This window comes from Microcaecilia unicolor, chromosome 6 (assembly GCF_901765095.1).
Source record: "Microcaecilia unicolor chromosome 6, aMicUni1.1, whole genome shotgun sequence".
Classification (NCBI taxonomy): Eukaryota; Metazoa; Chordata; class Amphibia; order Gymnophiona; family Siphonopidae; genus Microcaecilia; species Microcaecilia unicolor.
The window spans coordinates 7751648-7777227 of record NC_044036.1 but is presented as its reverse complement, the minus strand read 5'-3'; the positions used below and the strand labels follow the sequence as shown (position 1 = coordinate 7777227).

The 25580-nt window shown below is 45.3% G+C and overlaps 1 protein-coding gene across 1 annotated transcript in view; it reads right to left on the bottom strand.

Annotated features, from left to right (window-relative positions):
• Nucleotides 1-17272, bottom strand: part of LOC115471977 — a 34549-nt gene extending 17277 nt beyond the window's left edge. Inside the window, exon 1 of the mRNA XM_030205980.1 lies at nt 17176-17272. Coding sequence (XP_030061840.1) covers nt 17176-17233 — 58 coding nt within the window. The 5' untranslated portion in view covers nt 17234-17272. The remainder of the gene's footprint in view (nt 1-17175) is intronic.
• Between the last annotated feature and the right edge of the window lie 8308 nt (nt 17273-25580).

Genomic DNA, 25580 nt, shown 5'->3' with positions numbered 1-25580 from the left:
CATAGAGGCTGCTAAGTCATATTTTTATTCACAGTTTTGGTGGCTGGGAGGGGGTCAGTGACCACTGTGGAAGTAAGAGGAGGTCATCCCTGATTCCTTCCAGTGGTCATTTAGGGCACCTTGTTGTGCCTTATTTGTAATAAAAACAGGTCTGGCCGCCCTAGAGCGTTGGCACTGGGAGTAAACTTTGTATTATGATTTCCTTGTATCTGTAATGTATTGCTTGAGGGTAAACAGTTTCAGTTTGTAGACCCAAAACAGTTTAAAGAATTTCTTGATGCTAGAGCTGATGTGAATGTTGTATGCCCTCCCTAAAAAGCAGGCTAGGGTCGACAACCCAAGGTAGCAACCGCTAAAATATTCTTTAATTTCTCTTAGAATTTTCGAATTCTTGGAACCCAATTTCTTTGTTTGTGGACAAATAGGCTGTTAAGAATTTTTCTTTCTATTACTTAATTGTATTTTGAATTTCATTTGTAAAATAATGCCGATTGCATATTTACACTTTGTACTGAAAATTGAATTTATTAATAAAGATTAAAAAAAAAACAAAAAAAAACCAGGTCTGGCTCAAAACATCTTAGTTTTAGTCCTGAACGGATTTGTTTTGTTCCACTATGGCTGAAAAACATCCAAGTCTTAGGAACACCTAAATCCTGCCCTTAACATGCCCCGTACACGCCTAGAAAAACATCTGAAAAATAGGTTTTGAAAATACTGATTTGGGCGTTTTTGTGAGAAAAATGTCCAAATGCTGCTTTATGACACTTATGTACATCTAGAAATGATTTAGTAGTAGTAGTAGAGATGAAGGGAAGGAAGAAGTAAATTCGTGAGGCACCAAAGACAGGGATCTGAAGATCTCCAGATATGACTCTGCAGACTCAAGCCACCCACAAAGCTCAACTGGACACCAACTGGACCAGCAGTAAATCACTCAGAACCAGAGGCTGCAAAGTGTATCCATCCACCTGCTGGAGATAGAAAATACTGAGCAGCTGGGCTGGGTGCCAAGAGAGATGTCTCAGCTCAGTTTTCAGTTCTCTATCTCCACCTGCTGGTTGATGGACACAATGATGCCACAGGTTCTGGAATAGTGGGAAGCTATGTAATGGAAGTGGGAAGTTCTCCTATATAGTCCCATCCTTAAACCTGGAGAAGCACTGACAAGTGGAAGGATTTTTTTTTTTGTTACATTTGTACCCCGCGCATTCCCACTTATGGCAGGCTCAATGCAGCTTACATGGGGCAATGGAGGGTTAAGTGACTTGCCCAGAGTCACAAGGAGCTGCCTGTGCCTGAAGTGGGAATTGAACTCAGTTCCTCAGTTCCCCACTGTTGCTACTATTTGAGATTCTGCTATTCCACTAGCAACATTCCATGTAGAAGTCGGCCCTTGCAGATCACCAATGTGGCCGCGCAGGCTTCTGCTTCTGTGAGTCTGACGTCCTGCACATACGTGCAGTTCCCCAGGACCAAAGTCCACCACCCTAACCACTAGGCCACTCCTCCACTCCACCAGTGAGATTCCACCAACACAAGTGGGAGACAAGGATCTAGTTTTGGAATTTCTGTCACATACTTAGGATCTGGATTTGCCACTGTTTTGAGACAGGATGCTGAGCTTAATGGATCTATGGTCTGACCCAGTAGGACACCTTCTTATGTTCTTATGTTATAGAGAAGTAGCAAAATTTGCACAATAAAAGAAAAGCTACTTTCCAGAGCTGGACCAGCAGACAAGACCCCCCCCCCCCCCCCCCCACACACACACACACAAATACAGTAGGGAGTCCAGAGAGTTACTTCAGAAACCAGACTCAAGAATGATTAAAGCACTTACATAAGTACATAAGTAATGCCACACTGGGAAAGACCAAGGGTCCATCGAGCCCAGCATCCTGTCCACGACAGCGGCCAATCCAGGCCAAGGGCACCTGGTGAGCTTCCCAAACGTACAAACATTCTATACATGTTATTCCTGGAATTGTGGATTTTTCCCAAGTCCATTTAGTAGCGGTTTATGGACTTGTCCTTTAGGAAACCGTCCAACCCCTTTTTAAACTCTGCCAAGCTAACCGCCTTCACCACGTTCTCCGGCAACGAATTCCAGAGTTTAATTATGCGTTGGGTGAAGAAAAATTTAAAGGAGGGTGACTTGAAACCTGAAGGTGACAGACTGATAACTGCAGCCCAGGATAGCGGACTATGGACAGCCAGCATTGGAAAAAAGGGCAAAACAGAGACAGTGAAACATCTTGCCTGCTGGGTGAGATGTGATGATGTTAGAATGTCTTCAAACAGAAAGGCACAAGAAGGGAGTACGACTCATGTACTGGAAATAACATAAACATTACAGCATTTCTAGGCTAAAAATACACCAGGATCGTGACCCTGAGAAAACCGTGCAGAATAAAGCTGTAATCCGCTGGGACATTCATATAAAATCACAGTGATAAAGGAGAAACCCATGAGGAGGGTGTTACTGAATTATTCTGTACGTAGTGTGGAGAGAGAAAAGATCCGCAAGTCCCGAGAAATGCAGTTTGAGACCCAGGAAAATGTGGCAAGACACACAAAGATTAGGCCTAATTAACAGCAGTTTCTAAGTGCACTTTGACATGTTGGCTTTACTATTCCATCCTATGAACTCCGGAAGGAAACTTTTTTAGTAAATTAGACAGACTGAGGGTCATCGTCCACATGCCCTGGCTTAGGAGTGAGGCGCAAAGCTCACCCATTTAGCGAACATAGCGTGGCTGACGTTTTGGTTCACTTTAAAGGTTAATAAAAATAAAACAGAAAAAGAATATTTGTCCTGACCTGAAGAAAGAAGTGTTAACCACTGAAAGCCAGTCAACAATATACTAACATAAGTACTACTACTACTACTTATTTCTATAGCGCTAAAAGACGTATGCAGCGCTGTACACTTGAACATGAAGACACAGTCCCTGCTCGACAGAGATTACAATCTAATTAGGACAGACAAACAGGACAAACAAGAGATAAGGGAATATTAAAGTGAGGATGATAAAATAAGGGTTCTGAACATAAGTATTGCCACACTGGGAAAGACCAAAGGTCCATGCATCCTGTTTCCAACAGTGGCCAATCCAGGTCACAAATACCTGGCAAGATCCCAAAAAAGTTCAAAACATTTTATACTGCTTATCCCAAAAATAGTGGATTTTTCCCATTTAATAATGGTCTAAGGACTTTTCCTTTAGGAAGCCATCCAAACCTTTTTAAAACTCCGCTAAGCTAACTGCCTTTACCACATTCTCTGGCAATGAGTTCCAGAGTTTAAGTACACATTGAGTGAAGAAAATGTTTCTCCGATTCGTTTTAAATTTACTACTTTGTAGCTTCATTGCATGCCCCCTAGTCCTAGTATTTTTGGAAAGAGTAAACAAATGATTCACGTCTACCCGTGCCACTCCACTCATTATTTTATAGACCTCTATCATATCTCCCCTCAGCCAGGACTGCTGAGAGACTGAGCCAGGCCCGGGGCAAGGCCGCCCCTGGGGCCCCACTGCCCCCGCCCCCCCCAATCCCTACCACTGTCGCCTCCCCCTCCTGCTCCCAGGCCGCCGACGCTGCAGTCCCCAGTCTCGCCTGTCTGCCCTCGGCTCCACCGATAGCCCCCCTCTGTCCGCCACTGTGACCGGACCCCCTGCATTGAAATTGGCAGCGCCTCACCTCCATGTAAAAGCGGCAGATCACCTCCCTTCGGGCCTTCCCTCACTGTGTCCTGCCCTCGAGGCCGGTGGGGCACAGTGAAGGAGGCCTCGAAGGGAGTCGATCTGCCGCTTTTACATGGAGGTGAGGCGCTGCTGATTTCAATGCAGGAGGCCCAGTCACGGTGGCAGACGGAGGGGGGGCTATCAATGGAGCCATGGGTGGGCAGGTGAGACCAGGGACTGCAGCGCCGGTGGCCTGGGATTAGGAGAAGGAGAGAGACCCTGGCATCGGGTCCCCCTTGGAGACTGGGCCTGGGGAATTTTGTCCCCCCTGCCTCCCCCCTCTCGGCAGCCCTGCCCTCAGCCGTCTCTTCTCCAAGTTGAAGAGGCCTAACCGCTTCAGCCTTTCCTCATAGGGAAATCGTACCATCCGCTTTATCATTTTCGTCGCCCTTCTCTGCACCTTTTCTAATTCTACTATATCTTTTTTGAGATGCGGTGACCAGTATTGAACACAATTATCACTTTAGATCAGTGATTCCCAAACCGGTCCTGGAGAACCCCAGCCATTCAGGTTGTCAGGGTATCTACAATGAATATTCATGAGTTAGATTTGCTTACAAATCTAACTCATGAATATTTAGTACGGATATCCTGAAAGTCTAGAACAGATTTGGGAGTCTGCCTTATGTTCTGTTTCTGCTCTAATTTTATTCTATGCTCTCTCTTCCAGCTTTCCTGCTGTGTCCTGTCTACAGGAGGCAGAAATCTCGGATTGTGCTGAGAGGGAACTGAGATGATCTTTTCTTTGCAGTCCTGGTTCCCTACTTTTAGACTCCGATAATCAGCTGCCCAGAAAAGCATATTTGTTTCTTACAGTCGGAGCATTGTGTGAAGACCGTTTTGGAAAAGTTTGTCTAGCTGCCCAGTGAATAACTCTCATTTCAGGGCTCCAGTCCATCTGCCACTTTTCTCCCTGCCTGGAAACTGAGCTGGATGGACCACTGGCCTGACCCAGTATGGCTCTTCTTATCCCCCGTGTTAAGGCCTGGCTGAAACAAGCATTTTTCCAAACCTATGCAATGCCTTTGAGCAGGTGTAAATCCTGAAGTATAGAATGGGAAATACATCTGGAGATTTTAGCTCTTAATTTTGATGTTTACTTCCCCATTGTCTCCTCTCTGCTTCTCTGTTTGGCTCTACAGGATCCTCATACGCATCTCCAGAACCTTTCTGCATCAATTTTAATTGGTAGTGTTAACTAATAATCTATTTTGGTATCTTTCCTTTTAATTGTTTATTTAAAATCATTTATAACCTGCACATTCACAATATGCAAGTAACAAAAACCAAACAGTATAAATTTAGCATAAATACAATTAACAAACAATATATAATATATATAATATATATTCTTAATGATACTTCGATGGTTTCACAAAACTTGTACAATGTAACCTATAACCAAGTTGTAACAAATGTATTTCCATTATTCATATCTTATTGTAAGCCACACTGAGCCCGCAAAGAGGTGGGAAAATGTGGGATACAAATGCAATAAATAAATAAATAACAACCCTAACTAATAAACTTCAATCATAAAAGTGATCATTACGAAATCCATTCTACTCATTTCCAAAACATCAAAATATCAGTCTACAGTTGCAAAGTCCCTGGCAAACTATTCCATAAAACTGTCCTCCTACAGAAAATGTCCAAACTCTAGTGCCAAAGAAGTTATCACTAAAAATCCTGTTGGGAAGAGAGCAGAGGATGGTTTGCTATATATGGACTCAATATTATCTGTAAATAAAGTGGTACATTTCCTTGTTGTGATTTAAAAGGCCAGATAAACTATCCCAACTCTTTGCATGTTGAAACTGCTAACCAATGCAAGCTATGAAGACATGGTAAACGCCTGCCACTAACCGTGCAGCTGTGTTCTGCTCCGACTGCATTCCGATAGTCCAGGATTGACAATGCTGAACAAATATCATATGTAATTTTAAAAGTTGTAATTTAAGAAAACAATTTGGGATACTGGGATAGACCAAAGGTCCATCTGGCCTAGTATCCTGTTTCCAACAGTGACCAATCCAGGTCACAAGAACCTGGCAGAATCTCAAAAGTAGCAAGATTCCAAAATTCCAGAGAGCAGCAAAGATTCCAGAATCCTTGAGTAGCAAAGATTCCAGAATCCTAAAGAGTAGCAAGATTCCAGAATCTCACAGAGCAGCAAGATTCTGGAATCCCCCCAAAAAAAGCAGATTCCGGAATCCCAAAGAGCAGCAAAGATTTGGGAATCCCAATGAGTAGCAATGATTCCGGAATCCCAAAGAGCAGCAAAGATTCCAGAATCCTAAAGAGTAGCAAGATTCCAGAATCTCACAGAGCAGCAAGATTCTGGAATCCCCCCAAAAAAGCAGATTCCGGAATCCCAAAGAGCCGCAAAGATTTGGGAATCCCAATGAGTAGCAATGATTCCAGAATCCCAAAGAGCAGCAAGATTCCATGCTACCTTTTCCTCCACAAACTTGTCCAAATCTTTTAAAACTCAGATGCGCTGTTGTTACCAGATCCTCTGGCAAAGAGTTCCAGAGCTTAATAGTAGTTCAAGCATTGGTGCTGTCTCAACTCGATTATTGTAATTCACTTTTCTAATTCCACTATATCACAAACAATTAATCAGTATATGAAAAAGAGAAGAGGCTGGTTAGATGCACAAATGCAGGTGTAATTTCTGGAACCGCCCATGGCCACACCCCCTTTGGAGCTGAATGTTATGAAATTTAAGAGTGCACGTTACGAAACAGGGCGTATGGCAGATCCACATCATGTAACTCCTAATTACTACCAAGTAAATGCTTCTTAACACCAATTATAGTTTATAGTTTCATAAAACTTTGCTATGACGCCCAAGTTGACTAAACACGTAACACATATCAAAAGTAGGAAAAAGGAACTTGATTGTTTTTACCTAATTAGCTAATTAGTTTATGCATGGATCTGCATGACCTGTACAGAATCTGGTAGAAAGTGTCTCATCAACAATAATGTCTCAATGGAAACCACATTGAAATCTGTCCAACAAATCTTCTGAAGTCACAGAATCCTGGGTAAGAACCACCTTCTCCAATATTTTCCTTATTTATTTCAAAGATCTGTTACCCGAGAAGACACTGGTCTTCTTCCCTGCTCCCCACTTTCACCTGTCTTATTTAATGTATAGTTATGTTCTTTTTGTCAGACGTTAGACAGACCAGGTCGTACCCAATTTTCCTATGGCTTCTTGGACCAATTGTAGGATGTCTTGAAATAACTTACGAGTCATTTGGATATTATTCACAGGTAGATGAAGACCAAATATCTTAAAAACGAACCCAAGTAAAACTAAGATTTTATGGGTTGAAGGATCAAAATGTTCACTTTCAAACCAGGGACTAATATAAACTGGGTTTGGCTATTTGGATACAGAAACGGTTCCCAAACTGGGCGCCATGACACCCTGGTGTGCTGCAGTGAATTCTCAGGGGTGCCGCGGTGCGTCGTTCCCTACTTTCCCTCTCCCACAGGTCCGGCATCTGCCGCTTCCTGCTTTTTTCCCTGCTACCGCTGCAGTGCTTGAAGCTTACAGTTTTGGGCGATCCACAATTCACACAGGCGCTGCGGAGACTTCCCTCTACCACGTCCAGCCCTCGCAACAAGAAGTTACATCAGAGAGGGCCGGATGCGGCAGACTGGGAAGGCCCCGGAGTGTCTGCCTGTGTGAATCGCGGACGGCCTGAAAATGTAAGCGATCCTGGACCTGGAGGAAGGAAGGTAGCGAACGATGCTGGATTTGGGGAAGGCAGAGGGCTGCAGGGAAAGGGAGACCTATGTGGTGGTGAGGGGGGTGCGGAGACCCATATGGCTGGGGGAGGGGGTGCTGCGAACTGAAAATGTTTGGGAACCCCAGGGATACAGAGATCAGAAGTTTGGATGTAGTGAGAGATTTCTAAAGTATCCGAAATGTCTTCTTCGAATCTTAGGTTAATTCATCAGATTCAATGTTACTTAGCTGTAGATGGTGTAAAACAAATCATTTAAGCTATGATTATTTCTCAACTAGACTACTGCAAGCTGGGATAAAAACCAGATCTCCAGGTGCAGTCGGTGAAAATAGAGCAGCAGAAGAGAAAGACAGACATTGATACTAGAGGAACTGGATTGGCCGCCAGTTGCACAAAGAATTCAATGTCAAGGTTTAATTGTAAACCACCCAGAAACGTTTGATAGCACAGCATAGAAACTATGTAATAAATAAAACTTATTCATAGGGTCATACGAGGTGAGGTGCTGTTCCATTTGTGCAAATCCACGTCACTGGCTATGATCCGAAGGGGATTTATAATTCAACCAGTTATCATCAAATGCTTGTAGAGGAGAACGTTTACGGGGTGGGGGGGGGGGCTCCCCAAGAATGGAACCAGATCCCTCAATAAAATCATAAACTGTTTTGGCACAAGCTAAAAACTTGCCTGTTTACAGGGATGGAAAGACTGTAAAAAATGTATCTTTATTATACACTAGTAAAAAAGGCCCGTTTCTGACACAAATGAAACGGGCGCTAGCAAGGTTTTCCTCGGAGTGTGTATGTTTGAGAGTGTGTGTGAGAGTGACTGTGTGTGAGAGAGAGAGTGAATGTGTGAGTGTGTGTGAGAGAGAGAGTCTGGGTACAAGTGTGTCTGTGAGAATCAGAGTGTGTGCAAGTGCGTCTGTGAGACACAGTGTGAGAGAGAGAGAGAGAGAGTGTGTTTCACACAGATACAGTGTGTGCAAGAGAGAGAGTGTGTGTGAGACACAGACTCTCTGTGAGACTGAGACCAATAGAGTGTGTGAGTGACTGTGTGACACATAGAGAGTGAATGTGATACAGTGTGAGACATAGTGTGTGAGAGTGAGAGAAAGACATTGACTGTGAGAGAGAGAGAGTGTGTGAGAGAGAGAGTGTCACCTCTCTGGTGTCAGGCCCCCCCTCCCTCCCTCCCTCTCTCTGGTGTCAGCCCCTCCCCCTCTCTCTGGTGTCTGAGCTTTACTGTGCAGGACGCTGAGCTCTGGCTGTGCTTCAAGGAACTGACCAATCCTATTTAATAGAATGCACCTCCAACATTCTGAAGCCGAGAAACCTCGTGTGGTTGGTCACTTCTGCTTGTGATGAACCCGGAAGTACGTGATGTCAATTCAGGAGATGGATACAGAGAGCAGGAATGCCTCAGCCATGCAGTCAGCGTCAGAATGTTGGAGGTGCCTTTTATTATATAGGAAAGGAACTGACCAATCCTATTTAATAGAATGCACCTCCAACATTCTGAAGCCGAGAAACCTCGTGTGGTTGGTCACTTCTGCTTGTGACGAACCCGGAAGTACGTGATGTCAATTCAGGAGATGGATACAGAGAGCAGGAATGCCTCAGCCATGCAGTCAGCTTCACAATGTTGGAGGTGCCTTTTATTATATAGGATTCTCGATCTAGTTAGAATCTCTCTGTATTAGCCAAGGTGTGTTTTTAAATTGCATGACAAGACTTTATATAAATGTTTTTGTTTGCTGTATTGATTGATATTATTATACAATTTTTGTATTTGCAGCCGGAATGATTCAAATTCTTCTTCAGATCTGTTTATGGCCGAGCTGTTTATTGAGGTTTACTGTGGTGTAAATCTGTAATTACTGACCAGTTTACAATAAAAAGAAAAACTGTGAACAGACTGTGTATGAGAATCAGAATGGGGAGACTGGTGTCATCGTCAGCAGAGAAATCTTGGATCTAATTTGGATTTCAGGAATCTTTTTCAGAGAAAGTTTTGTAGGCAAATACAGACCTAGTGATAGGGATCAGTTATCAGAGTTTCAAGTATTCTAGGTATCAAAGTTCAAAGCTCTGGGTTTGGAGAGAAAGCAGCAGCTCTAAAATAACTAAGAGGTCAGGGGAAGGCAGGGAGCTGACCCAGATGGGCCTGGCGTAGTATTTCAGCAGAACTGTGGTAGCCTTTGTCAGCCTGGCCTCCCAGGTGGGTACAGTGCCAGCTGCCCTGTTCTCTGAGCATGCACTCAGGTGTGCAAAAAAGAGCTTGTGACCTGGTAGAGCTGAATCCTACCTCATCCCAGCTGTCCTGATCTCTGGGTGCACACAGCAGGACTGTGTGACTCAATGCAGTGAACCCTGAGACTGTTTCACCCCATTCCAGCTGATCTCTGGGTACAAACAGCTGGACTCTGTGACCCGACAGAGCTGAATCTCGCCCCATTCCAGCTGCCGGGCTGTCAGATTAGCAGCAGCTTCCTGATTTTTAACATGTATCTCAATGATTGAGTATTTTAGTTCAATAAAACAAAATGTTTACTTTATCTGTTGTCATTTACGATGTTATGTTACTATGTTTGGTTAGTCTATTCTATTCATTCTGTTCTAGAGAAATCATTGTTGCTTGATGGTTTGTCACTGCAGGTGAAGAAAACCTCTAAGGTTTTAAGGTTCACTTTGGACCCCACATTCTCTTTTGAACCCCAGGTCAACCCTGTTGGTAAATTAGTTTCTCTTAAGCTTCATCAACTTCGTGCCGTTCCTCGTATGTTTAGCGAGAAACAGTTTTTGATTTTGGTTCAAGATTTTGTTTTGTCTGATTTTAGATTATTGTTCTCTCACAATTAAATTACTTTCCAAACTTCAGATTCTCCAGAATACCTGCTGCAAAACTGACCTTCTATTTGAAGAAGTTTGACGCAGTCTTTCCTTCTTTCATACCCTTGCACTGGTTGCTCGTATTTTTGTTAAAGCTGACCTGTATTATGTTTAAACTTGTTGATTCCAGTTCTGAGTAATTCTATTGCTTTTTTTACTTTCCTTCTAATGTTAGACTTTCTAGGACCAGAAATCCTTGTTTCCCATTCTTTTCAGGAGTTCGTTTCAAGAAACTTTTGGACAGATTAAATTATGAGCCAATTCCATTTTGGCATTCTTTACCCAAGGACTTGAGAAGTTTAAGTTTTTATAATTTATGCAGGAAGAATTTTAAAACATATTTATTTAGAATGTTCCTATTACGATTTCCATTATTTCTTTTTGTTTTTGAACCCAATTTGGGAATCGGTGGAATGCAAATGCTGTATCACGTTACATTGACTGTCCACGTTACTGCTGCTGACAGCTTCAACTTGCAGTTTCTTAATTTGTTTGTGGCTACGCGTGTCCTCAGTGAACCCCCCAGGGCCGCCACGAGATGAAAGCAGGCCCGAGGCAAATACTCTTAAGGGGCCCCACTTCACCGCACCAAACGCAGGGGCGTAGCCAGCAGTCCAAGGGAGGGATTCTGGGGTCACCTATTCCTTTTTGCTCTCTCCTCGAGTCCATTCCCTCCCTCCCCCCCATTAAAATTATCTTTGCTGGTGAGGATGCACAAACTCCGCCAGCCAAACAGCTCTGTGGCCTGAACCTCCCCTGGTGTAAGGAAGTTGGCAGCTTTCTAACCACCGACAATGGCACAGTTCATGCGCACATACTGAGCATGTGTGGAGTGCCGGCATCAGCTGCTAGAAAGCATGCTGCTGACTCCTTACACCAGGGGATGTTCGGGATTTGGAGCTATTTGGCTGGTGGGGCTTGGGTATCCCCATCAGCCATTCAAGGTACTTCAGTTGGGTGGACCTGAGTCCAAAGTGGAGGGGCCCAGCCCCCCCCCCCATGCCACTGGGTCAGCCAGGTCCAGGGAATCTTGCAATTCTTTCAGGGTCCTGGGAAGAGAGGGAGAGTGGAGTCCTGTGGAAGAGTGGCCTAGTGGTTAGAGCACCGGTCTTGCAATCCAGAGGTGGCCAGTTCAGCTGCTGCTCCTTGTGATCTTGGGCAAGTCACTTAACCCTCCACTGCCTCAGGTACAAACTTAGATTGTGAGCCCTCCTGGAAACTGAGAAATATCCAGAGTACCTGAAAGTAACCCACCTTGAGCTACTACTGAAAAAGGTGTGAGCAAAATCTAAATAAATAAAGATTCTAGAATTCTAAAGAATAACAAGATTCCATGCAGAATTTCAAAGTGTAGCAACAATCCAGGTAGAACCCCAAAGAGTAACAAGATTCCAGAATCCCAAAGAGTAAGGAGTGGCCTAAAGGTTAGAGCACCGGTCTTGCAATCCAGAGGTGGCCAGTTCAGCTGCTGCTCCTTGTGATCTTGGGCAAGTCACTTAACCCTCCATTGCCTCAGGTACAAACTTAGATTGTGAGCCCTCCTGGGACAGAGAAATAACCAGAGTACCTGAATGTAACTCACCTTGAGCTACTGCTGAAAAAGGTGTGAGCAAAATCTAAATAAATAAAGTGACCAGACTCTCCTCTTCTCCTGCCTGCTTAAATTTAATTGCATTTAAAATGGCATTTATACCCTGCTTAGGTTCGAGGAGGATTACAGCAAAATAATTTTAAAATCTCTATGTTAATATTCATGAAAGTCATTGTAAACTAATCAAAAACTATAGATTTATATTAAATCTCACAGAAGAACATAAATTAGTCTGGACAAGACTTTGATTCATTCTTGTAGCCTATAGAAATGTTATATAGTAAATCTATCAGTAAGATTAAAAAAATCCCATTCATAACTTGTATGCCCATAGGAATACAATGTTTCGTTTCGTTTCGTTTCGCTTCGCTTCGCTTCGTCAGGGAATATAATGAGCATCGTAACATTTACCACACACTAAGGGGTATGTTTACTAAGGAGAGTTAGAGTTTTTAAGGCGCCTGTAAATTTAAGGCACGTTAAATGCTAATGCAGCTATACATTTGTATGAATGCGTTAGCGTTTAATGCACATACACCATTTACGCACATTAAAAATACTAATGCACTCACAATCAGGGCCGGTCTTAGCAAGTGCGGGGCCCTGTGCAGACCAATTTGGTGGGGCCCTATCCTAGCCCCGCCCCCACCCACCCTAGCTCCACCCCATTGAAAAGATTATTCCATTTTTAGAAAAGTTTAAGTGTGACTGATGAAGTGACAGGGGAATCCCTAGTAAATTATTTATACTGGGTAACTAGGTTGTTTGTGAGACCACCTGCTGTGTAATAGTCAATTTCTTTGCAACCTTCTATTTGCTCTCTAATGCTCTACCTCTACTAAGTGCTTCAAGAAGTAATTTACAGTAACGTATAAAAGCAAACTGTATGCCATCAAACAGAAGACTGTGAAGCATCAAAACACAGATAAAATTGCATATAACCCTTTCTAGACTCCAAGAAATGGAGCACTTGTCACATTAAGCTAAGAAACCATCATGCACAAGCTTTGATCTTCTGTAATAGATTCCTTACAACTGATTATATTAACCTGAAAATTAAAATGGCTTCCTGGGAAAAGCACGGCAGCATAGTTCTGTTACAGAAAGGTTAATCGTTTGTTCTACCTGAGTGATGAACTTGCCGTCACAAGCATAAATTATGTTTCTTTATTTTTTAAGTTGCACAAGAACCAGGCGATGGCTCACCTCCGACCACACTGCAGCTCCTTTTCCCTTTCCCGCTCAATGACTCCCGCCCGCCCGCCCTCGTGGAAACAGGAAATACCTCATCAGAAGGAGGTGGGACGTTCAGCGGGAAGGCGGAAGGAAAAAGCTGGGGTGAGTCATCGTGCCTGCAACTGTCTGTCGGGGCCGTGCCGTCGCTGCATCAGTCGTTGTCCTGGGACTGGGAGGCGGGAGCTGACGGCAGGCTCAGCCGGGGGGGGGGGGGGGGGTGCACCAGTGGCGGGAGGCGGGAGCGGAGTGATCATGATGATGTGGTCCGGAGCGAGCGGGGCTCAGAGAGGCAGAGTTGAGGCGCACCGTGCGGGGCCCCCTTAAGCGTGGGGCTCTATGCGGCCGCCTGGTCGCCTCTGCCTAAGACCGGCCCTGCCCACAATGCTGCGTTAGTAAACCAAGCCCTAAAAACGCTACTGCGCCTTAGGTCTCCAGAAGCTAAAGGTAGCAGTTTACCAGTGTTTTGTGAAAGGGTTTATTTGACATGAGCGGATTGTCAGAATCAACAACCCCCCTCCCCCCCCCCTAAAATCGATTTATTCTAGTTCATAAAGATAAAAATAAAATTACTTATAGTACAGAACATGGAGCAAAAAAAGCTCGGAAACCAACTAAAACTTGTCTTCCTTGTGGCTTTTGGATTTTGGCTGCTGCCTTCTGAGGTCTTTTTATTTTGTATGTTTTTATTTGTATGAACTAGAATAAGTCTATTTTAGAGGGTTTTTGGTTGATACTATATTGTTTTGACCACTAGTCCTGTTTTGTAGTTGGGGGTTTATTAGTTTCCAGTAAGTTTTTATATCTATATTAATAATTCTCAGCTCCAATTCTGAAGCTCACAGTGTGGCAGGGAACCACTGAAGCCCTGCACTGCTGTACCCTGTCAGTACCACTCACTCTCACTCAGCCACGCCCCCAGCCACGCCCCTTCCGGACATAATTCGCTACCTCAACGTTCTATTGAGGCCCCAAGCTCCAGCCACTTCCATGAAGGGTTCGTGGATTCATGGTGGTGAAGCCTCTCCATGGTGGTGACGCCCTCGCGTCCAATGTTATGACGTCGCGGCCGGAGCGAATTTCAAGATGGCGCCAAACAGGAACGTGATGACGTTGCTGATGTCGCGGTTTTCTGGAATGCAAATGGCGCCGAACACGAATGTCAGGACACTGCGCCCGCACCGATTTTCACCAATGCGATGAAACGAAGATGGTGCCCAACACCGGCGCAACACAAATTCACAAAACCGTTTCAGGAGCGACGCAGCCAGCCACACACACTGAACGTCGGACGGTGCGAGGGATGGATAACAACATGGATGCAACACCTCACAGGTTTCCTCTTCTGTCCCTGTATGCCAATGAGGGGAGAGGGAGGGGGAGGGGAGGGGAAGGGAACCTTGCTAGCGCCCGTTTCATTTCTTACAGAAACGGGCATTTATTGCTAGTATATAATAAGGAGCTCAGTCCTTGTCAAATGTCCCATTGTATCTCGTAATTCATGTTATTTGCTCCATAATCACAATTTGCAAAACTTTTTGTTGCCACTCAAAAAGTGCATAAGAAGATAAGAATAGCCATACTGGATCAGACCAATGGTCCATCTAGCCCAGTATCCTGCTTCCAATAGTGGTCAATCTAGGTCACAAGTACCTGCCCAATTAGTAGCAACATTCCATGTAGAACCCCAAAGAATAGCAAGATTCCAGAATCCTAAAGGGTAACAAGACTCCATTCAGAATCTCAAGAGTAGCAACATTCCATGTAGAACCCCAAAGAATAGCAAGATTCCAGAATCCTAAAGATTAACAAGATTCCATTCAGAATCTCAAGAGTAGCAACATTCCATGTAGAACCCCAAAGAATAGCAAGATTCTGGAATCCTGAAGAGTGACAAGATTCCATGCAGAATCGCAAAGAGTAGCAACATTCCATGTAGAACCCCAATGAATAGCAAGATTCTGGAATCCTAAAGAGTGACAAGATTCCATGCAGAATCGCAAAGAGTAGCAACATTCCATCTAGAACCCCAAAGAATAGCAAGATTCTGGAATCCTAAAGAGTGACAAGATTCCATGCAGAATCTCAAAGAGTAGCAACATTCCATGCTACCAATCCCAGGGCAAGCAGTGGCTTCCCCCATGTCCATCTCAATAACAGACTATGGACTCTTCCTCCGGGAACTTGTCCAAACATTTTTTAAACCCAGATACGCTAACCACTGTTACCAGAGCTAAACTCGTCATTAAGTGAAAAAATATTTCCTCCTATTTGTTTGAAAAGTATTTCCATGTAACTTCATTGAGTGCCCTCTAGTCTTTGTACTTTTGAAATGAATAAAAAAATCGATTTACTTCTACTTGTTCTACACCTCTCAGGATTTTGTAGACCTCAATCATCTCTCCCCTCATCTGTCTCTTTTCCAAACTGAAGAGCCCTAACCACTTTAGCCTTTCCTCATATGGGAGGAGTTCCATCCCCTTTATCATAGTAACATAGTAAATGACGGCAGATAAAGACCTCTATGGTCCATCCAGTCTGCCCAAGAAGATACTAATTTTACATAGTATATTATACCCAAGTTTGATTTGTCCTTGCCTTTCTCAGGGCACAGACCGTAGAAGTCTGCCCAGCACTGTTCTCATACTAAAAGTTCTGAAGCCCCTTAAAATTTACACTCCAGCCCATCCCTATCTATTCAGCCACATTTTGATGTTTGTCTTCTCCAATATTTAGTAATGACACATGTAGGTGCTGATTCAGTAACTTTTGTGGTATGTACCAAGAGGGACCTTGGCCTACAAGCACAGGTAAGGCACAAATGGGACAGAAATATTTCAACTTTGTGATTTAAAAAAAAATTTGAACTTGTTTCCACAAGACCAGCATATACACTGTTGCCAATGTAAGTTAGAAACGTAGTTTTGGGTCTCATAAAGATATTTTTTTTTTTGTGGGGGGGGGGGGGGGGGGAGAGTTACATATGCCCTCAATAAGAATCTAATTTCAGTATTTAAAAGCCCCAGCTGAGATGGTGGATTTAAATATTAACCCTGCTATTCCACTATGAGACCCCCCCCCCCCCCCCCACACCACCACACACAAAAGCAAACAGCTCTGCCAGTGCACTTTAATGCAGCCCCCTCCCACTATTCCTGTACTAATACCCCTCAAAGCACCTCACTCCTGCCCTGCTGATCCTGGGGAACTGGGTTCAATTCCCACTGCAGCTCCTTGTGACTCTGGGCAAGTTGCTTAACCCTCTCCATTGTCCCAGGTACAAATAGCTACCTGAATATATATTAACCACTTTGAATGTAGTTGGAAAAGTCCCTTTCCCCTTCCCCTGCAGCGTCTCCTTTATTCCCAGTCATGCTTCAGGGGAAGTGTGGTACAACTGGAGCTGTAAATGAGTGACCAGCAACCCAGGCTCCAGCAGATGCCTTTAAGGGCACTGTTCCTTTAAGACCACTGGCTTCACAGTCCCGGCACCATGTGAGCAATTTGAATCGTGGTCTCCGAGGCTACCAGATAAACAGCACTGATAATTCCTCCTTAACTTCAAAAATAGCCCTGGAAGGGCAGTGACCGACTTACTTCCCCTACCAAACACAATGGGCCGAGGCTGAGGAGTCCAGCCCGGGGTCTCTCGGACCCTGCAACAGCTGGATCGGGCAAAAGAGAGCCACCCCCACCCCTGCACTGGCTGTTATCAGTCCTGCTGTGTCTCTCGGGGGGAAATGGGGCAGTTCAGAAAGTTCATGCCAAGAAAAGAGGATCCAGACCCTCCTTCTAGCGAACCCCACAGGCTGGCACTGGGGTTACTTATCCCCTACCCCACCCCCCACGGAAAGGAGATGCTGCTGGTGGCGAGGATTTAATCTCATTCCTGGGCTGATGACCTGCATTGGGGGCTCTCGACCCCTCTCCGGCTTTGCCCTTACCTTGCGCTGCAGCGCTGCTCTTCCTCACCATCCTCTTCCTCAGCAGAGCCAGCTTCATCCAAATTAAAGAGCAACTCCCGGTCCTCTCCTCTCCGTGTCCAAGACTCCCCCCCCCCCCTCCGGCTGTTCCCCCTTCCCCTCCCTCCCCGCTCAAAGTTCCGATCTTCTGCTGTCAGTGACACCCCCGCCCTTCCTCCTTCCCTCCCCCGGATGCTCCTCTGGCTCTCTGGTGTAGTTGTGGCTCTCCCCCCTCTCTCCTCCTCACGGGGTGTGTCCGGCTGGTGCAGGAGGAGGAATGTGGAAGTGCAGCTCCTGCCTGTGCTGTGGGTGTGTCACCTGGAGAGAGAGAAAGAGAGAGAGATCAAGAGCCCGGCTGAAAGTGCCCCCTCTCCCCCCTCACCGGGCACAGACTGAAGAATTCCCCCTTCCCCCCCCCCCCACACGCTAAAAGAGCCCCCCTTCACCCGGCACAGACTGAAGGATTCTCCCACTCGCAGACTAAAACAGCCCCCTCCTTCGGGCACAAGCTAAAAGATCACCCCCCCCCCCCCACCCCATACACACACCTCACCTGGCCCCCCCCTCTCCTCCCTTCCCCACTTATTCAGTTCAAAGTTTTGGGAGGAGTAGCCTAGTGGTTAGTGCAGCGGACTCTGATCCTGGGGAACTGGGTTCAATTCCCAATGCAATTCCTTGTGACTCTGGGCAACTCACTTAACCCTCTATTGCCCCTGGTACAAATAAATACCTGTATAGACTATTGGGCTCATTTTCAAAGCACTTAGACTTACAAAGTTCTATATGTTATTGTGTAATTTTGTAAGTCTAAGTGCTTTGAAAATACACCTCTATGTTGACAAGTGCAAAGTGATGCATGTGGGTAAGAGGAACCCGAATTATAGCTACGTCTTGCAAGGTTCCGCGTTAGGAGTTACGGATCAAGAAAGGGATCTGGGTGTCGTCGTCGATGATACGCTGAAACCTTCTGCTCAGTGTGCTGCTGCGGCTAGGAAAGCGAATAGAATGTTGGGTGTTATTAAGAAGGGTATGGAGTCCAGGTGTGCGGATGTTATAATGCCGTTGTATCGCTCCATGGTGCGACCGCACCTGGAGTATTGTGTTCAGTACTGGTCTCCGTATCTCAAAAAAGATATAGTAGAATTGGAAAAGGTACAGCGAAGGGCGACGAAAATGATAGTGGGGATGGGACGACTTTCCTATGAAGAGAGGCTGAGAAGGCTAGGGCTTTTCAGCTTGGAGAAGAGACGGCTGAGGGGAGATATGATAGAAGTGTATAAAATAATGAGTGGAATGGATCGGGTGGATGTGAAGCGACTGTTCACGCTATCCAAAAATACTAGGACTAGAGGGCATGAGTTGAAGCTACAGTGTGGTAAATTTAAAACGAATCGGAGAAAATTTTTCTTCACCCAACGTGTAATTAGACTCTGGAATTCATTGCCGGAGAACGTGGTACGGGCGGTTAGCTTGACGGAGTTTAAAAAGGGGTTAGATAGATTCCTAAAGGACATGTCCATAGACCGCTATTAAATGGACTGGAAAAATTCCTCATTTTTAGGTATAACTTGTCTGGAATGTTTTTACGTTTGGGGAGCGTGCCAGGTGCCCTTGACCTGGATTGGCCACTGTCGGTGACAGGATGCTGGGCTAGATGGACCTTTGGTCTTTCCCAGTATGGCACTACTTATGTACTTATGTAACTGCTTTGAATGTAGTTGGAACACCACAGAAAGGCAGTATATCAAGTCCCATTTCCCTTTCCCTATTTGAGATTCTTCATGGAATGTTGCTAGTGGAGGAGTAGCCTAGTGCTTAGTGCAGTGGAACATAGAATGTTGCTACTAGAGATTCTACATGGAATGTTGCCACTATTTAAGATTCTGTTGCTATTATTTGAGATTCTAGATGGAATGTTGCTAGATGGAATGAACCCCAGGGGACCCTGGGGTTCAATTCCCACTGCAGCTCCTTGTGACTCTGGGCACGTCATTTAACCCTCCATTTTCCCTGGTACAAATAAGTACCTGTATATACTATGTAAACCGCTTTGAATGTAGTTGCAAAAACCACAGAAGATCTCACAGAGTAGCAACATTCCATGTAGAACTCCAAAGAATAGCAAGATTCTGGAATCCCACATAGTAAGGAATGGAGGGAGTAGCCTAGTGGTTAGTGGCAACAGACTTTGATCCTGGGGACCTGGGTTTGTTCCCACTGCATCTCCTTGTGACTCTGGGCAGTCACTAACACTCTATTGCTCCAGGTACAAAACAAGCACCTGTATATAATATATAAGTATTTTAATTGTAACTACAGAAAGACGGTATATCAAGTCTCCTTCCCCTTTCTTTCCTTAATAATTAGAACAGCAGTTACGCACTACGCTCCATAAACAAAAAAACAACTCTACTCCTTAGTATGGGCACCAATTTAGAGAAAAGACTTGGGGGCGGGGCTCACCAAGACATCACAGGTCCTACCTCACTCCCCTTCCCACCTAGGAGCTCCTCTGATAGGTTCCTGAGGTCCCCCACCCTGACTGCCACAACCAAGGGGTATAAGCAGTGCAGGACTGAGGTTCAGGGTTCAGCATCTCATTTCTACTGGGAAGGGGAGCCAACTTTTCAAAATTATTGGTGGTGCTAAGCCCAATGGAAATAACCCCTCCCTAGTCACATACAAGGAATTTTCTCAATATTGGGGATGCTCAAGCACCCCCAGAGCTGGCTCCTATGAGACACTGCATTGCACTATTCCCAGATATGTGTCCGCATTTTTGTGCACTGAACTTTTCCATAAAGTAAGTTCAAAGAGCTCGGAGGACACTTTTCCTCAGGAAGCTTTGCAGACCTGTGTCTGAAGCATTAATAGTTAACTCTGGCTTTGCTTTTAATTAGTCCCTGGGGCATTTTCTTCCCTTTGGACTGTGGTTTCTAATACAGCACTGACTACGAAATTATATAAAATGACAGCTCAGAAACAGTGATGAGCAGAAAGCCCACAGAAGGCTACAGGTTCCCAGTCTGAAGAGCTTATCCAAAGACTAAAGCAGAGAGTGTTGGGGGCCAGGCTGCACTTTTTATCCAGAACCTCCCAGGACTGTTTGAAGCAGGCATGGAAAGAAAGGCAGGTGACTCAGTGCTGCTCACGGTCCCTCCAGGTCCTGCTGTTTCCAGGCACCTGCTGCTCCCTCCTGGGGCCAGTACAGTGGACTTTGATCCTGGGGAACTGGGTTCAATTCCCACTGCATCTCCTTGTGACTCTGGGCAAGTCACTTAACCCTCCATTGCCCCTGGTACAAAATAAGTACCTGAATATATGTAAACCGCTTTGAATGTAGTTGCAAAAACCTCAGAAAGGCGGTATATCAAGTCCCATTTCCCTTTCCCTATTTGAGATTCTACATGGAATGTTGCTAGTGGAGGAGTAGCCTAGTGGTTAGTGCAGTGGACTCTGATTCTGGGGAACTGGGTTTGATTCCCACTGCAGCTCCTTGTGACTCTGGACAAGTCACTTAACCCTCCATTGCCCAGGTATAAATAAGTATCTCTATATGCTATGTAAACCACTTTGACTGTAGTTGCAAAAAACCACAGAAAGGCGGTAGATCAAGTCCAATTTTCCTTTCCCTATTTGAGATTCTACGTGGAATGTTGCTGTTGCTACTATTGAGATTCTGTTGTTGCTACTATTTGAGATTCTACATAGAATGTTGCTAGTGGAGGAGTAGCCTAGTGGTTAGTGCAGAAAGGCGGTAGATCAAGTCCCATTTCCCTCTCCCCCTTTCCCTTATGACATCACAATATCAGAAGTGAGTCAAGTATCGGGCAATCAAGCCATTGTGACATCACTGATGAGGTTGGCTCTTATTGGTTGAATGAGTGCAGGAGTAGCCTAGTGGTTAGTGCAGTGGACTTTGATCCTGGGGAACTGTATTGGGCAATCAAGCCATTGTGACATCACTGATGAGGTTGGCTCTTATTGGTGGAATGAGTGGAGGAGTAGCCTAGTGGTTAGTGCAGTGGACTTTGATCCTGGGGAACTGGGTTTGATTCCCACTGCAGCTCCTTGTGACTCTGAGCAAGTCACTTAACCCTCCATTGCCCCTGGTACAAAATAAGTACCTGAATATATGTAAACCACTTTGAATGTAGTTGCAAAATCCTCAGAAAGGTGGTAGATCAAGTTCCATTTCCCTTTCCCTTCTCAGGGTTATCCTGGATGACCTGACCCTGATGTCCTAGTGATTTCAGAAGCTGTCAGGGTCTTTCTAGGGGAATGCCAGACCTATGGGCTTTGAGATTTAGTGTACTGTAAACTCATCACCCCCACTGGCAGGCTCTTTATCCCCCTGGTCCTGCAGAAGATATCTGGATGGGAGCTAAAACCCCAGGATTCCAGATGTTAGGGATTCTGGACTCTGACCCCCATGTGTTATAGATTTCTGCCCACATTTTGAAAAACAGTTGCTACTTGCTTTTCTGCTTCTCCAACATCAACAACCTCTCTCTGATAAGCGATTGTGAAATGGTAGCAAACAAACCTGGGAGTTACCAGGTTACCGGAGTGAGAGAGCAGACGACCAAATCCTGCCCATGGCAACCAGAGGCTGACCAAACTAGAAACCATCTGTCATGCTTAGGTTACGTCTACAAATGCTTAACTGAACTGGGGGACAGGATTTTGTTTTTAAAGCAGGCTGTGTGTGTAAATTTCTGGAAGGAACTGAGCAAACTGATCCCCCCCCCCCCCACACACACACACACAAGAGATGGTGACCTTGTTGTGTTCCCTTGTCTTGGAGCTGGTCACTTCCTGCACACTCCTGAATCCTGTGGCTGGGCTACCTTCAGTCTCATAGAGGGCAACTCAACAATTTTAGTGCTTAAGTGCTAGCCATGCCCCTGACCTACCTATGCCCCTCCCACATGCACGCCTCCTTGCAGTTACATGCTACAGCCTTTGCACACTAAGGGCCAGATTCTGTACATGGCTCCAAAAATTCAGCATTCAACACTGTTCCATAAAGGGCGCTGCAGGATGAGTACTTTTTACAGAATAGCACTGGGTGCCAAATTCGGTGCTAGCTGGAACCTGATGTAAATCTCACTGCACAAACTAAACCCAGAGAAGGAGGGCAGATGCTGGGTGGACGGGGAGACAAGGAAGGCAGACACTGGATGAGGGTAGAAAAAAAGGAGGGCAGATGGAAGGGGAGAGAAGGAGGGCAGATGCTGGATGGAAGAGGGAGAGAAGGAAGGCAGACGCTGGATGAGGGGAGGAGGGCAGATGCTGGATGGAAGGGGGATAGAAGGAAGGCAGATGCTGGATGAAAGGAGAAGAAGGGAAAATGCTGGATGGAAGGGGATAGGAGGGCAGACGGATGGAAGGGGGAGAGAAGGAAGGCAGATGCTGGATGAAGGGGGAAGAGAAGAAGGGCTGATGCTGGATGAAAGGAGGAGAAAAGGGGCAGGCTGGATGGAAGGGGAAGAGAAGGAAGGCAGATGCTGGATGGAAGGGGGAGAGAATGGATGGGAATGCAGGTGTTGGTGCTACTGATTTGCTTGCGCAAGCAGCATGGAGGTTTGACCTCTTCAGCTAGTGGGACTTGGGCATCCCCGCCAGCAAAGGTAGGACTCAATGCTGTTGGGGGTGTGGGTGGGGCAGGGGGCCTGTGGTGGGAGCATGGCAGGGGGCAGGGTAGGGTAGGGGTGAGACTTGAGAGGGAATGTGTAGCCCAGGGGGAGAAAGTTTGGGAATCACTGATGTGTCATCTTTTGCTCCATCTGTCTATTCGCTCCTCTGCGTCTCCGAGTAGCAGTCATTTATCGACCCCCTGATAAGTCCCTTTCTTCCTTTCTCACTGACTTTGATGCCTGGCTTTCCTTCTTCTTGAACCTTCATCTCCTTCCGTCATTCATGCTAATCATCCCTCTGACTCTTATGCTTCTCAGTTTCTCACTTTAACATCCTCTTTCAATCTTCAACTGAGCTCCACTGCCCCCACTCATCAGAACGGCCACTGTCTTGATCTTATCCTCTTCTCAAACTGCTCACTCTCCAGCTTCTGTGCCTCAGCTCTTCCCCTCTCTGACCATCATCTGATAACTTTCACACTTAAACACCCTCCTCCCCAGTCCCATCTAATCTTAACCAACACATTTAGGAATCTTCAGGCTATTGACCCTTCTACTCTGTCCTCCAATGTTTCAAATCTCTTCTCTACCACTATGTTATCCAAGTCTGTCAATGAGGCTGTCTCTTCCTATAATACTATTCTCTCCTCTGCTCTGGATACTCTCGCTCCTCCCATTCCCCATCCTGTAAAGCGTACCAAACCCCAGCCTTGGCTGCCCTCTAGAATCCGCTACCTACGTTCCTGTGTCCTCTCTGCCGAACGCCTTTGGCTGAAATCCAGTGCCCATGCTGACTTCATACATTTCAAATTCTTGCTGACCTCCTTCCAGTCTGCTCTTTTACTTGCCAAACAGGACTATTACATCCAGTTGACAAATTCTCTTGGCTCAAATCCTCGATGTCTCTTTGCCACACTGAACTCAAAGTGCCTTCATCTCCAACTCCCCCTTCACTTTCTCCCCACTCTCTGGTTGAGTACTTTCATGATAAGGTTCACAAGATTAAACTTGAATTCTCAACCAGGTCACCTCCACCTCTCCTTCTCTTAGTCCATTCTCTCAACCCTCCAACCCCTGCCTCCTTTTCTGAAATCACTGAAGAGGAAACTACACATCTTCTCTCCTCCTCAAAACTAACTACCTGTTCCTCCGATCCTATTCCCACCCATCTACTTAACACTATCTCTCCTACTGTCATCCGTTTTATCTGTCATATCCATATCCTCAATCTTTCACTTTCCACTGCAACTGTTCCCGATGCCTTCACACATGCTGTAGTCACACCACTCCTTAAAAAACCTTCATTTGACCCTACCTGTCCTTCCAACTATTACCCCATCTCCCTCCTCCCTTTCCTATCCAAGATACTTGAACGTGCAGTTGACCGCCGTTGTCTTGACTTTCTTTCCTCTCAAGCTATCCTTGATCCACTTCAATCTGGCTTTCACCCCCTTCATTCCACTGAAACAGCACTTGCTAAAGTGTCCAATGACCTGTTCCTGGCCAGATCCAACGGCCTCTATTCTATCCTCATCCTTCTCGATCTATCCGCTGGTTTTGACACTATTGATCACAGCCTACTCCTTGATACATTGTCCTCACTTGGATTTCAGGGCTCTGTTCTTTCCTGGTTTTCTTCTTATCTCTCCCATCGTACTTTTAGTGTATACTCTGGTGGATCCTCCTCCACTTCTATCCCACTGTCAGTTGGTGTGCCTCAGGGATCTATCCTGGGACCTCTTCTTTTCTCCATCTATACTTCTTCCCTTGGTACTCTGATCTTATCCCATGGTTTTCAGTACCATCTTTACGCTGATGACTCCCAGAGCTACCTCTCCATACCAGAAATCTCAGCAGGAATTCAGGCCAAAGTATCAGCCTGCCTATCTAACATTGCTGTCTGGATTTCTCACCGCCATCTGAAACTAAACATGACGAAGACTGAGCATCTTTCCCCCTAAACCAACCTCTCCTCTTCCACAATTCTCTATTTCTATGGATAACACTCTCATCCTCCCTGTCTCATCAGCTCATAACCTTGGGGTCATCTTCGACGCCTTCTCTGAACATATACTACCTCATAGAATGGGATAAAAGATGCAAAAGCATACTAGATGAAATAGCACCCTTACGAACAAGAACCGTATGTAAGCACAACTCGGTACCATGGTTCAACAAGGAACTGAAAAAGTTAAAAACCCAATCCAGGAAACTCAAACGAGCATGGAGAAAAACAAAAGATGAATACACACTCAACGCATGGAAACAAACACACAGGAAATACAAATATTACTACTACTACTACTTAACATTTCTAAAGCGCTACTAGGGTTACGCAGCCAAAAGATCATACTACAAAACCAAAATTGGGACAGATTACAAAGACACGAAAAAAATTATACCAACTTGTGAATAAACTCCTAGACACCAACTTAGTCACTACAACGAATACAGACATCCCATCTGCAAATAAATTTGCTAAGTATTTCAATGAAAAAATTGTAAACCTACGCAACACATTACCTCAGGATAACACCGGTATCGAATACTTCCTTAATGAGTTGGACCCAACCTTTGGAGAACACCCAGCAGACTGAACCTGGACAAATTTCGCTCTCCTTACAGTCGAAACAGTTAACCAGGCGATTAGCAGGTTCTCCAACACTCACTGTAAACTAGACACCTGTCCCAGCTACCTAATGAAATCCGCCCCTGACCACTTCATAGCAGACCTCACATCCCACCTAA